Consider the following 11,904-nt stretch of genomic DNA (forward strand, 5'->3'; position numbering starts at 1 on the left):
TTCTAATTAACTGATGCATGTAGTACATCTAATGTCGTATAATTACACTGTTGAGCGCAACAAAGGTTAGATTAATTTGCATTAGAGGAATATATGAAAAACCTTCAGACTTTAATCTGAATCTAGAAGAGGCTTGATTCTTTTATTTTTCTAGACCGTTTTTGCATTTTTGTCTATGAAATTACAATGACATCCCGATTGTCCCACTTATGTCAAAAGTCAAAAATAAGTTGGATTCTCACTTCAACCAAGCGATGTAAATCCAGCGTCAGACAGCGAGACCCATGTTGATGTAAATTTATATTTCAGTAGTGATTAAAGTATACCTTTTTTTGTAGTGGAGAATCTCCGCAACATCCAAGAAATCGTCATTCTTGACAATATGTGCCGCTAATGACGGTAAGGTAAAATTATGGTAAGGGAAAAAATGCTGAAAATTGTGATAAATGTAGCTTTCTACCTTTCTACCATTTAAAAATATTTTATCCACTATAGTCATAACTGCGGCCCAGCAACTTGAGTGGTTAGCACGTCGGCCTCACTGTTTTGGGGTCTTGGGTTTGAATCCAGGACAGTCCACCTATGTGGAGTTTGCATGTTCTCTCTGGGCCTGTGTGGGTTTCCACAGGGTACTCCGGTGTCCTCTCACATTTCAAAAACATGCATGGTAGGCTGCTTGGACACTCTAAAGTGCCCCTAGGTACACCCTCAGATAGATTGTTTGTCTCATTGTGCCCTGCGATTGGCTGGCCACCGATACAGGGTGTCCCCCGCTTATGGCCTGAAGTCAGCTGGGATAGGCTCCAGCACCCCCCGCGACCCTACCGATGACAAAGCGGTTCAGAGAATGATTGAATGAATAGTCATAACCATTTTGTGTATCCTGGCTGTCTTTAGGGTCACAGGCAAGCTGTGGCTAAGCCCAGGTGATGTACACCCGTGATTGGTCACCGGTGCTGTCCAAGCAGCTTCTGCAAAGTGCAATCATCTTGTTAAAATGTAAATACTTTTTTCTTATATTTTGACTGGATTAAACCGAAATTTATTTTGTCTCTTTTGTATTTGTGCCACTTATACTGACTAGGTATTCAAGTAAAAAGAAATTGCGCTAATATTGTTAATTTTGTAAAAATATCTGTTAAAAACACAGGCCTTCACTTTATCTTCACGTTATAAAAGTTCTGTCCTTTCTGCTGTTCAAAAAAATTGTAGGCAATTGCAGCAAATTAGGAATCCAGATACCTCAAAATGGCGAGTTTACGTTTGCTGGCCAGCAGGAGGTGCTACACCTGTGTCTTTAGTATGAAGTAGTTTCAGAATATTACTGTTTTAAATAAATTATTTTTGAAAAACAAGAGCAATGTATTTATTAAGAAATCTAGCATACGCTGGTTTGGAACAATGCTACAAACAGAATGCAGGACTGCCTTGCTGTATTCGTAGTTCTATTGTATTGACGCCACGTGGTGTAAAAACATGCTTCATAATGTGTGTTCAACATCACAATACGGCTCATCTCATGTGGTTGGAAGAATAAATCGCTAGTCGTTTTGTTATCGACGTAGAACCGCCATGAAATGCTAAATATGGACAATTTGGGGCGGGAACGTCGTGATCATGTGACTGGTACGTTCAACGTAAATCGAAGCAAAGATGGCGGCGAGCGGTGGCGAGTCTTCTCAGGCTGTGTCCGATGACTTATTCCAAAACTTTTATACAGAGGTACGAGGAAACAATGAAAATATATGCGTTATTTCGTCGTTTTGATAAAGTAAAACACAAACCAAGTTGAATTGTTTTGTTTTTAATTGGAAACCAGTGGGGCGTCGGGTAGGCATGAGAAACCGCTAGCGACGAGCTAAATATTGCCAAAGGTGGAGTAGTATATCATCACAAATCAGCGTTACACCAGACTTTTGTGCAGTTTTTTTTATAACGCACTCTTGCTGATTTGCGTCTTCAAGTCTGTAATCAAATGAAACCGCGCAAGCTTGTTTAGTCACGTTGATCGATGACTCAGTTCAGCGTTTAAAAACAGTCATGTTTTGGGATAGCGTGTTGTTTGTGCTGCGTCTTTGTACTCTGAATTACTCTGTTTTTATGTCAATACATGTTTGTGTGTTGTATCACAGGTGAAACAGATCGAGAAAAGAGATTCCGTGTTAACCTCCAAGCAGCAGATAGATCGACTGCTTAGGCCTGGCGCGTCCTATTTTAATCTGAATCCCTTCGAGGTAAACCTTCGTATTCATTTAAATTGCCTTTTGAATGGTCCATTCTTCTTTTTACATTTCACCCAAATTCCCCATTTGTCTGTTAATTGCTGTGTTTAGGTCCTGCAAGTTGATCCCGATGCAACAGATATTGACTTGAAGAAAAGATTCAGAGCGGTAGGTAAAATACTCTTGCATTAGGTTTGTAGTATTTCAACAAGATGCAATTCTGCACATCTATTCTGTTTTCTGCAGTTATCCATTCTAGTCCATCCAGATAAAAATCAGGATGATGTGGAGAGAGCACAGCAAGCATTTGAAGGTATTCAAATACAGTAATATAGGAGCTTAATGCGTTCCGGGACTGAGTTCGTGTGTCAATTTACTTGTATCTCAAATTAATTTTTCCAATATAAGAAAACTAAATAGGGGAGGCCCGGTGGCACGAGTGTTTAGCACGTCGGCCTCATAGCTCTGGGGTCCTGGGTTCTAGTCCAGGTCGGTCCACCTCTGTGGAGTTTGCATGTTCTCTCCGGGTCTGTGTGGGTTTCCACCGGGTACTCTGTTTCCCCTCCCCACATTCCAAAAACATGCATAGTAGGCTGATTGGACACTCTATTGCCCCTAGGTATGGGTGTGAGTGTGCATGGTGGTCCGTCTCCTTGTGCCCAGCGATCGGCTGGCCACCAATTCAGGGTGTCCCCCGCCTCTGGCCTGGAGACAGCTGGGATTTGCTCCAGCACCCCTGCGACCCTAATGAGGATAAAGTGGTTCAGAAAATGAGATGAGAGAAAAACTAAGTACAAATTAATCCGTTCCCTCTTTCAAACACCTAAAATACAATATTACAATGGAAAAATATGTTTTTATTTTTTCTAACTCACCACCTATGCTCACAAAGCAACAAATACCTATCTGGTGGTTATGATTTGCAATAAAATGTGACATTATCATGTACAGTATTGTATGGAGTTCTTACCTTTGAAACAGACAGTAGCAGCTAACGGCGGAGGAGAGATATTTAACACGTTCAGTTCGCTTCACTTTTGTCACACTACGTAACATAACATAAACTTTAAATTTAACTTAAATGAACTTTGTATACACACACTTAAAATGGATGTAACCTTGTGCTATGACCGGGGCAAAGGTGTTAATGTATCCCGAGTCAGAACTAGCTGCTTCCCCATGCCTCACAATTGAGTGTATCTCCAGTTTGTTTTTTAAAGTTACCGAACCAGCCACGACCCGCTTTGAAGGTTTCGGCTGGCGTCGAACTATCCCCTTTCTCATCTGCTGGCTTTACTTTCAAGTCCTCGCAGATTCCGCTAACTGTTTCTCCTTTATCCATATTAAAAGAAACCCCCTCCCTCTCGTCATGAAAATTACTATACAGCTTGGACCGTGTGCGGTTGATTGGTCGCCGGTCTTTTGGTCGCCCCGACCGCGACAACGGGCGACCAAAAGACCGGCGACAAAACAAGGTAAAACAACACGGTCTACGCATCAATAAAAGCCAACAATGGCCATGAGCAGTTTCACTGAGCCGATGTGTGAGTGTATAAGACTTTGTATGTACATGCGTTGTCCCTTTTAAGAAGCTACGTCAGTCAGGGTGTTAACAAGTTCTCCAACAAAAAACAATAAAAGTCCGGGAAATTTGGAGTTTTTCTTTAGCCTAATAATTACTAAGGCATTAAGTATGACTAAATAGTAATTCGCAGTTTGGATTTAGGGAATTTGAGCAACGATTTAAATGGTAATTATCACTTACCTTCCGGGCGACCAAAAGATCGGCGACCAATCGACCGTGTACCGCTTGGACCACCTAGCTAGCGGCCGCATCATATGCTTGTATGTCAAATTTGTCTCGTATCTCAGGGCAAAAATGTGCTTGGAATTTTCTTCGTATCTCTAATTTCTTGTATGTTGGGACACTCGTATGTCAAGGTATTACTGTATAAATATAAAATATTACATTTTTCATAATCCTTCATGGTGCACATATTTTACTTGGTGTGTTAACACAGTGTGTAGCGTCAATTTTAACAGCTGTACATTTTTATCTTTGCTTGTTTATTAGCGGTGGACAAAGCGTACAAACTCCTTCAGGATCCAGACCAGAAGAAAAGGGCTTTAGATGTGATTCAAGCTGGAAGGGAATATGTGGAGCATAATGTGAGTGGCCGCCATAATGATTTATTGTGCACAGTGTTACCTTTACTTCTGAAATTAATTGGTTCCAGAACTTGGATTCTTTGTAAGTAAAGCTACATTTTACATGTAAATTTATAGTTCGTTTCTCTGTCTTCAAAAAAAAAAAAACTATAACGCTAAACCCTTTTAAAAGTGATTAGTGTCCCAATTTTGTATGAAAGATGTGAGAGAAACACAATGATAAAACAATTATTAATGTATTAAAATTAATAAAAAAAATGCAAAATTATCTCTTTGTGTTGAAGGGCATGTGCATAAGTGTAAGGGGTAAGCTAACATTAGGCGACAGACCAACCATATAAACATCTAAAAACAACTTCAAATTATGAATTCAAAACCGCATTACATTTATGAAAAATCTTTTAACATTTTTCTGTTTTCAGAATTTTTTTCCTTCTCTTAATTTTTCACCCATTTTATTTCCACTGCATTTGACCTTTTTAGCTTTGTGTTCTTCTTCACAGCTTTTTTTTTTAAATAGTTGACTCCGTCTTCTCATTTGGTGACTTTTTTTTAACTCAGAGAGCCCAGTATCTAACAGTAATTTGCATATCAGTGTTTTGTAACCTGAAATTTTCATTTATTGAAGCATTTGTAAGTAGAGGTACCTCAGTATATTCAATCAAATAATTCTCCTTAACAGTTCTTAATCTAAAAGGATGACTGTTTTTATTTGCCAAACACAGGTGAAAGAGAAAAAGAAACAGCTGAAAAAGGATGGGAAATCTCAGATAGTAGAAGAGGATGATCCTGAACTTGTGAGTACCAACTATCAAATTTATGATTTTTAAATCAGTCCTCTTAATGTTAGTAATACATTTCCCCCTCCAGTTTAGCCAAGCTGTGTATAAGCAGACAATGAAACTGTTTGCAGAGCTTGCTATCAAAAGAAAGGAAAGAGAAGCTAAGGATATGCATGAAAGGTAATTCAGTCAATGCCACTTTCTAGAGAGGGAGAAAAAAAATTCAACACTTTTTCTCGTCACCTGCAGGAAAAGGGCGAGGGAGGAAGAAATTGAAGTAGCAGAGAAAGCAAAGCGAGACAGAGAATGGCAGAAAAATTTTGAGGTAATTTTACAGTTTGATAGGTTACCGTATTTTCACGACTATTCGGCGCATCATATTTTTACCTGCAGTGTCAATAACGAGTGCTATTTCTGTATTTTACACACACAAAGGACGCACCGTTCTTTTAGACGCAGCCAGGCATGGCATATATATTATTTATGGAGGATTTTCGAACCATAATAGCGCTGTCTAAGGAAGCAGCCCCAGACGCTATTTCCGGTGCGCAGTGACTGCTGGGATATATAGTCCTTTTGTCAATACATCCAGGTTGACGGCTGTGATAACTTTGCACTAATAGTATCAATAGTATACTACAACGGCGAACACACTAATCTGGTGCTACATGCACCAAATGCACGCTAAACCCGCACGCTAAAAACACGTTTTTAAAAAGGCAACAGAAGCAAAACTGAGTTCGGTTGTACTTTATTTAGCCATTTTACAATGAACTCACATCATCATCACCCACAAAACCATCAAAGTCCTCATTTTCTGTGTCTGAATTAAACAATTCCCCAAATGAGTCTTCCAAAACACCGGGTCCCCTCTCCACTGCTCCCATGCTGCTCGCAACTTTGCTTTGAAAGCCCGGTTGATGCCAAAGTCCAGCGGTTGTAGTTCTCAAGCCTCCAGGAATGACGGCAAGCACTGAGTTAATATATATAATATATATATAGTTCGCAGTCTAGCTTTGAATGCTCTGTTGACGCCAACATCTGGCGGCAGGATTTCTTTTGTAAACACAGCCGAAATGACGGCGAGCACCAAATTAGTGTGCTCGCCGTCATACTGGGTGTATTAAGAACTCTATATCCCAGCAGTCACTGCGCAGTACTTTATCTACGGGAAAATAGTAGAGTTGGGGGCTGCTTCCTGTAGATGTCCTATTGACTGATTTATTTTATTTTATCGTGATAACAATTTTAGTATTGGTCCATATATAAAGCGCACTGGATTATAAGGCGCACTGTCTATTTTGGAGAAAATTTAAGACTTATGTGCGCCTTATAGTCGTGAAAATACGGTACTTGACATTGTCCTGTGCTTTTCATTCTGGTAATCATTTCAAAACACTCCAAGGAAACAAGAGATGGGCGTGTGGACAGTTGGAGGACGTTCCAGGCTAAAGGCAAGAGCAAGGAGAAGAAAAATAGGTCATTTCTCAAGCCCCCCAAAGTAAAGATGGAGCAGAGGGAATAATGTAAAAACGGGACTTGAATAACTTAAAACCATGTGTACCCTTCCTTGTATTGTATCCCTTACTGTCTCATTTTGATGTTTTTCCATTCACAATTTTGGATTATGCTGCCTCATGTAAGTAAAGTATCTTCCATATCATACAAAAGAAGCAAACGGTTTGTGACTTTTTTTTTTATTGCAAAACACAAAATAAAAGTAGGTTTTGAGATGCCAATCTCCTATGTGTCCATGTCATCACTACATGTACATGTCAGCTACTCATCAATGCATATTTAATGTCTTCTCGCAGCAGTTTGGCATTTGTTTAACTGACGTCAGGCCAGACGAGGTGGATTTTTTTGGGTCCTCTTTTGGAGCAAAAAGGATTGTCTTTGGGTTACATGATTTTGCATTGGTCTCCTGAAGCTACTGCAACAGCTGATCCATTGACACCTCCAATCACACCATCCAAACTGAGACCCTGGAATGCTCCAAAGAGAGAATCTTCCTTCTTTGACGCTGGCTTTCTGGTGGTGGTTGTTTTCTGTGTGTGAAAGAAAATCTTAGGAAAAAAATATGGGGTGCACAAAAGGTGTTTTTGTTCGGTATATTTGCTCTTCCAATGTTAGGTGGAGTCATTTTTAGAAAGCATATTGGTTTATAATTATCTGTGGGTGATTCACCCACATGCTCTTAAGGCTACTACTGTATTTTCAGAACCATAAATTGCACTTTCATAATTTTGCTGCACCTGTGATTAATACTCAGTTGCAACTTATGTTCCCCCCCCTGAAAAAAGAGCCATTTTTGGCCAGTTATTTGAAAAAGCTATGATAACTGATGCTTATTTAGCCATTTTACCAATGTTACTTTAACGTATGTTTGTTCTTGGTTTCCGATAAAATATTGCCCTCCCCCCAAAGAAATTGCGACAGTACTGAGTTATATATACTTTACTTTGTTCGTCTTCATTTTGTGGACTTTAGTTAGTGCAATTTATGTTCCAAAAATATTAAGTTATATATAAATGTTTTTTTCTAATGACCAAAAACAGTCACTTCTCTATTTACTCAACTTTTACATGGCATATTTTCTCGCGTACAAGCCGCACCCTTAACATTGCCTTAAAATCGTTGAATTTTACATTTTTTTGCGTATACGCTGCACCTGATTGACAATTTTCACCTCCATATTCATGGTTTTAATAGGGAGTACAAATGTGTTATTATGAAGAGAAAATCTTAAGAAAAATCATCACACATGGTATTTCTGAGATACTGTATGAATCAAAAGCAATTAGGGTCAATATAAGGAAGTTAGTAATTCATCCATTAATGGTTGTTTTACTGCAAAACAGAAAATAACCAACAAATAGTAAATGTTACTTTGCCTGAAATCTACTGGTTAAAGAGTATAGCAACACAGTCTTGTTCGCATATAAGCCATACCCTTGATTGAGTCATCTTTTTTTAGTTACAAATACAGCTTATATGCGAGAAAATACGGTAGCTTCATTGTTAAAGTGACCAAACATTTTTTTATTTTACTTTTAAGCAACTTTATGTGTTTTGAATGCTCCTGCAAACAGGACGATTTCCCGGGAAAGTGGTGAAATTGGCTGATCAGAACAGACTTGGAAGAGTCATAGAAAAGATCAAACATTTGTTGTACAAAGAAAAGTGCAAGTTATGCTAAATAGCACTGAAACATTTGAACAGTTGAGTTGGTGAAGAGCCATGCAAATAATTCCCACGTACCCGTGGCAGGCAGTGATGACTCCTGAAGTGAGTTTTCCTGACAAATCGCTCAGCGTTCTTTTTGGCGAGCACGGCTTGCTGTCGTTTCCTTTGAGACAAACAGCAGCATTAGGTACAGCACGTGGCCAAGGGGATTATACGTGTGAGCAAAGACCTTGTTAGGCTAAGACTGTCTGGCCAAAACATTTAGCCGAGTCAACAAATATAAATAACCTAAAGCTTGTGGAAACCGCAACTCGGCAGTCACTCAAATGCGGCTAAGGGGTAAATTTTCTGGAATGCTTTGGTCTTCCTAGGAATTAATTGGACCTTGCAGTCACGTTTTTTTGTTGTTGTTGCTTAAAACACCAAAACTACAGATTAATACTTTTAGAAGCACTTGATTGAGTAATACACACATTTTTTTGTGAACAATGTGTTAATTAAATAAGGTTTCCAAACCCACTTTTTTGTATATCATGTAATATCAGAGGATCAGACAATTACGTATATGGTTTCGCAGTTATAATGACTCAGTGGCAAAACGTGGGACAAGACAAACATTCATTTTACATCCATTTTAGAAGGTTTAAATATTAAAGAAAACATTAGATGAGACAGTCTCTATACTGTAAATTATCAATTGTGAGTTTTTAACTTTATCACAATTATAAACTGGGGATTTACTGTAAGCAATTTTCTTTTGAGGTACCTTTACTATATTTTAATTCGCCCGTCATTCATTTTCTGAACCGCTTATCCTCAGATTACAAACACCTAAATTCCACCAGCAACTGTGTTTAAAGCAAAGTGGAGTAATTGAGGACTACAATAAGTACATATGTCCTCTATTTAAATAACATTGGAATCATTTTAAAATACTACACAATTACGAGCAGCAATAACAACACCCGATTTATTGATTGGGGACTTGAATAAGTTAAAAAATGCAGTAAAGTTAGAGGAATAAATTGTATTTATAACATTTGTTGTGGTGATTTAATATTTTATCTCCATTTTACACACTCCTGTAAAGTTTCTTAATCAAGTTATTAAATTATTCTATTATATTTAAAAAGCTGAAGTTCCCCTTTGGGATAGTTGATTTTTTTTTTCTTTCAAATTTTCATTTGCGACATGATCTTTGGTTTAAACATGTTGAACCACTTTACCTCTCTCTCTTCAAGTCAGCCTGGTAAACTCTTAACCAGTGTGAGTCTTGAATTTTCTGGCCTCCGCAAGGCAGACTTCGCCGCCTGCTGATGCTTCTTCTCCGAGTGAAGCTGCTTCTGCGGCCCATGTCTACTTTTGGCGTCGAGTTGCTCTTTCCAGGCGTATTTGTGCTAGCGAATTGCTTGAAGGGGGAACTCAGTGACAAAATGGAATCCATTTTCAACTGTGTCTGCTTCCCAATCTGCGTTTCAGATTTTTTGGGACCTGCAAAAAGGCAAGCATAGGAAAGAGAACACACATTTTCAAAAGTGGTTTCATTACAACAACACAAATATAAAGGGTATGTTTACCGTCTCATACGCTATAGTCAATGTAACTGAACTGAAACTTGTCCATTACAAAGCAGTCCAAGGATTGAGTGTGTGTGTGTGAACGTGTGCAAGTATCCTTTTAAGGATTCGACCAATAGCGTCAGTGTGTCTTAGTGGCTTAGCAGAAAAAGCAATCCTGCTTATCCAATTAAACAGCATGACAATTAAAGCAAAAGCATTCATGGCACGGTGGATGAGTGGTTAGTGCATGAGTGGTTAGTGCATGGGCCTCACAGCTCTGGGGTCCTGGGTTCAAATCCAGGTCATGTCCAATGGGGTTTAAGTCAGGACTTTGGGGAGGCCATTGGAAAACCTTAAATCTAGCCTGTTTTAGCCATTCCATTACCACTTTTGATGTGTGTTTGGGGTCATTGTCTTGTTGGAACACCCAACTGCGCCCAAGACCCAATCTTCGGGCTGATGACTTTAGGTTATCTTGAAGAATTTGAAGGTAATCCTCCTTCTTCATCATCCCATTTACTCTCTGTAAAGCACCAGTTCCATTGACAGAAAAACAGCCCCACGGCATAATACTACCACCACCGTGCTTGCCGGTAGGCATGGTGTACTTGGGGTTAAAGGCCTTACCTTTTCTCCTCCAAACATATTGCTGGGCATTGTGGCCAAACAGTACCATGTAGTTTATAATTACATACAATTGTTTGCACTGTTGCTCTTGGGACCTGCAGCTGCTTTGAAATGGCTCCAAGCGACTTTCCTGACTTGTTCAATTCAAGGATTCGCTTTTTCAGATCCATGCTGAGCTCCTTTGACTTTCCCATTGTAGCGTTTGTGGGCGTTTGCATCCAATGAGCCCTATTTAAATGGCCTCAGAGAAGTCACCAGCTGTAGTCAGTCACTCATAATCACTCACAAGAAGTTAAGAAGCCATGCTATGAAGCTCATTTCACTGTCACAACTTTATAAGTCACCAAAATTGCTAATTCGTGTTGCTGTATGTATATTTTTGACCCAGCAGATTTGATCACTTTTTCCGTTAACCCATATTAAAGTCATAAAAGAACAACACTTCATGATTTTTTTGTGACAAAGAAGTATCTGTTCCAATCACTCTATCAGAGTTCTAGAAATAACTGGAAACTCAAGAGAGCCATGACATTATGTTCTGCACAAGTGTATGTAAACTTTTGAGCACAACTGTACATATATACGCACACAACACATATAGAACCAACCACCTATACACACACAAGGAAAAATGGGGGCAGTGGTTGACCTCATTACAGCGTTGAACTGACAATGTAGCAGATGGGAAAGCTTACTTGAAAGCCGCACCTGTCCAAGCAGATCTTCTTCCTATATTGAAACTTCCGGTGCTGATTAGGTGAGAGCAGTACCTTAAAGACGTAGATGAGGCAAAATTAAAGAGATGTAAAATGGAGTACTCTGCAAAGATTATCAGTTCACCCGAATACTTGTCATGTTAGTGAATGCATGCAGAAAATAAACACAAAAAATGTTAGTAAAACTTTGGGAATATGATTTCAATTCTGCTGAGTGGAATACTGGTCATTCTGTCTCCTATCTTGACGGATTAAAATGTATATGTAATAGTTTTTAATGTCTGTTAAAGGCAACCTTTGTCTCATCTCACTTTCTAAACCACTTTATCCTCATTAGGGTTGCGGGGGGTGCTGGAGCCAATCCCAGCTGTCTCTGGGCCAGAGGTGGGGGACACCCTGAATCGGTGGCCAGCTGATTGCAGGGCACAAGGAGACGGACAACCATGCACACTCACCCACACCTAGGGGCAATTTACAGTGTCCAATCAGCCTACCATGCATGTTTTTGGAATGTGGAAGGAAACCATAGTACCTGGAGGAAACCCACGCAGGCCCGGGAGAACATGCAAACTCCACACAAATGGACATGATCTGGATTTGAACCCAGGACCCCAGAGCTGTGAGGCCGAAGCGCTAACCAGTC

The 11,904-nt window shown here is 39.5% G+C and overlaps 2 protein-coding genes across 2 annotated transcripts; one reads left to right on the plus strand and one right to left on the minus strand.

Moving 5' to 3' along the window:
- Positions 1 to 1,560: 1,560 nt before the first annotated feature.
- On the plus strand, positions 1,561 to 6,912 carry dnajc8 (DnaJ (Hsp40) homolog, subfamily C, member 8). Its single transcript, XM_077590075.1, has 9 exons — positions 1,561 to 1,722; positions 2,133 to 2,234; positions 2,334 to 2,390; positions 2,469 to 2,535; positions 4,297 to 4,391; positions 5,117 to 5,188; positions 5,262 to 5,353; positions 5,423 to 5,498; positions 6,579 to 6,912. Exons 1-9 carry the CDS (start codon positions 1,654 to 1,656, stop codon positions 6,696 to 6,698), a joined length of 750 nt encoding a protein of 249 aa, XP_077446201.1. The 5' UTR covers positions 1,561 to 1,653; the 3' UTR covers positions 6,699 to 6,912.
- LOC144066764 (uncharacterized) lies at positions 6,173 to 10,061 on the minus strand. The gene is made up of 4 exons (XM_077590076.1): positions 9,937 to 10,061; positions 9,586 to 9,850; positions 8,435 to 8,522; positions 6,173 to 7,221 (listed from the first exon to the last, which is right to left on the minus strand). Exons 2-4 carry the CDS (start codon positions 9,801 to 9,803, stop codon positions 7,075 to 7,077), a joined length of 453 nt encoding a protein of 150 aa, XP_077446202.1. The 5' UTR covers positions 9,804 to 9,850; positions 9,937 to 10,061; the 3' UTR covers positions 6,173 to 7,074.
- Positions 10,062 to 11,904: the final 1,843 nt, after the last annotated feature.

This window comes from Stigmatopora argus, chromosome 21, assembly GCF_051989625.1.
Source record: "Stigmatopora argus isolate UIUO_Sarg chromosome 21, RoL_Sarg_1.0, whole genome shotgun sequence".
NCBI classification, from domain to species: domain Eukaryota; kingdom Metazoa; phylum Chordata; class Actinopteri; order Syngnathiformes; family Syngnathidae; genus Stigmatopora; species Stigmatopora argus.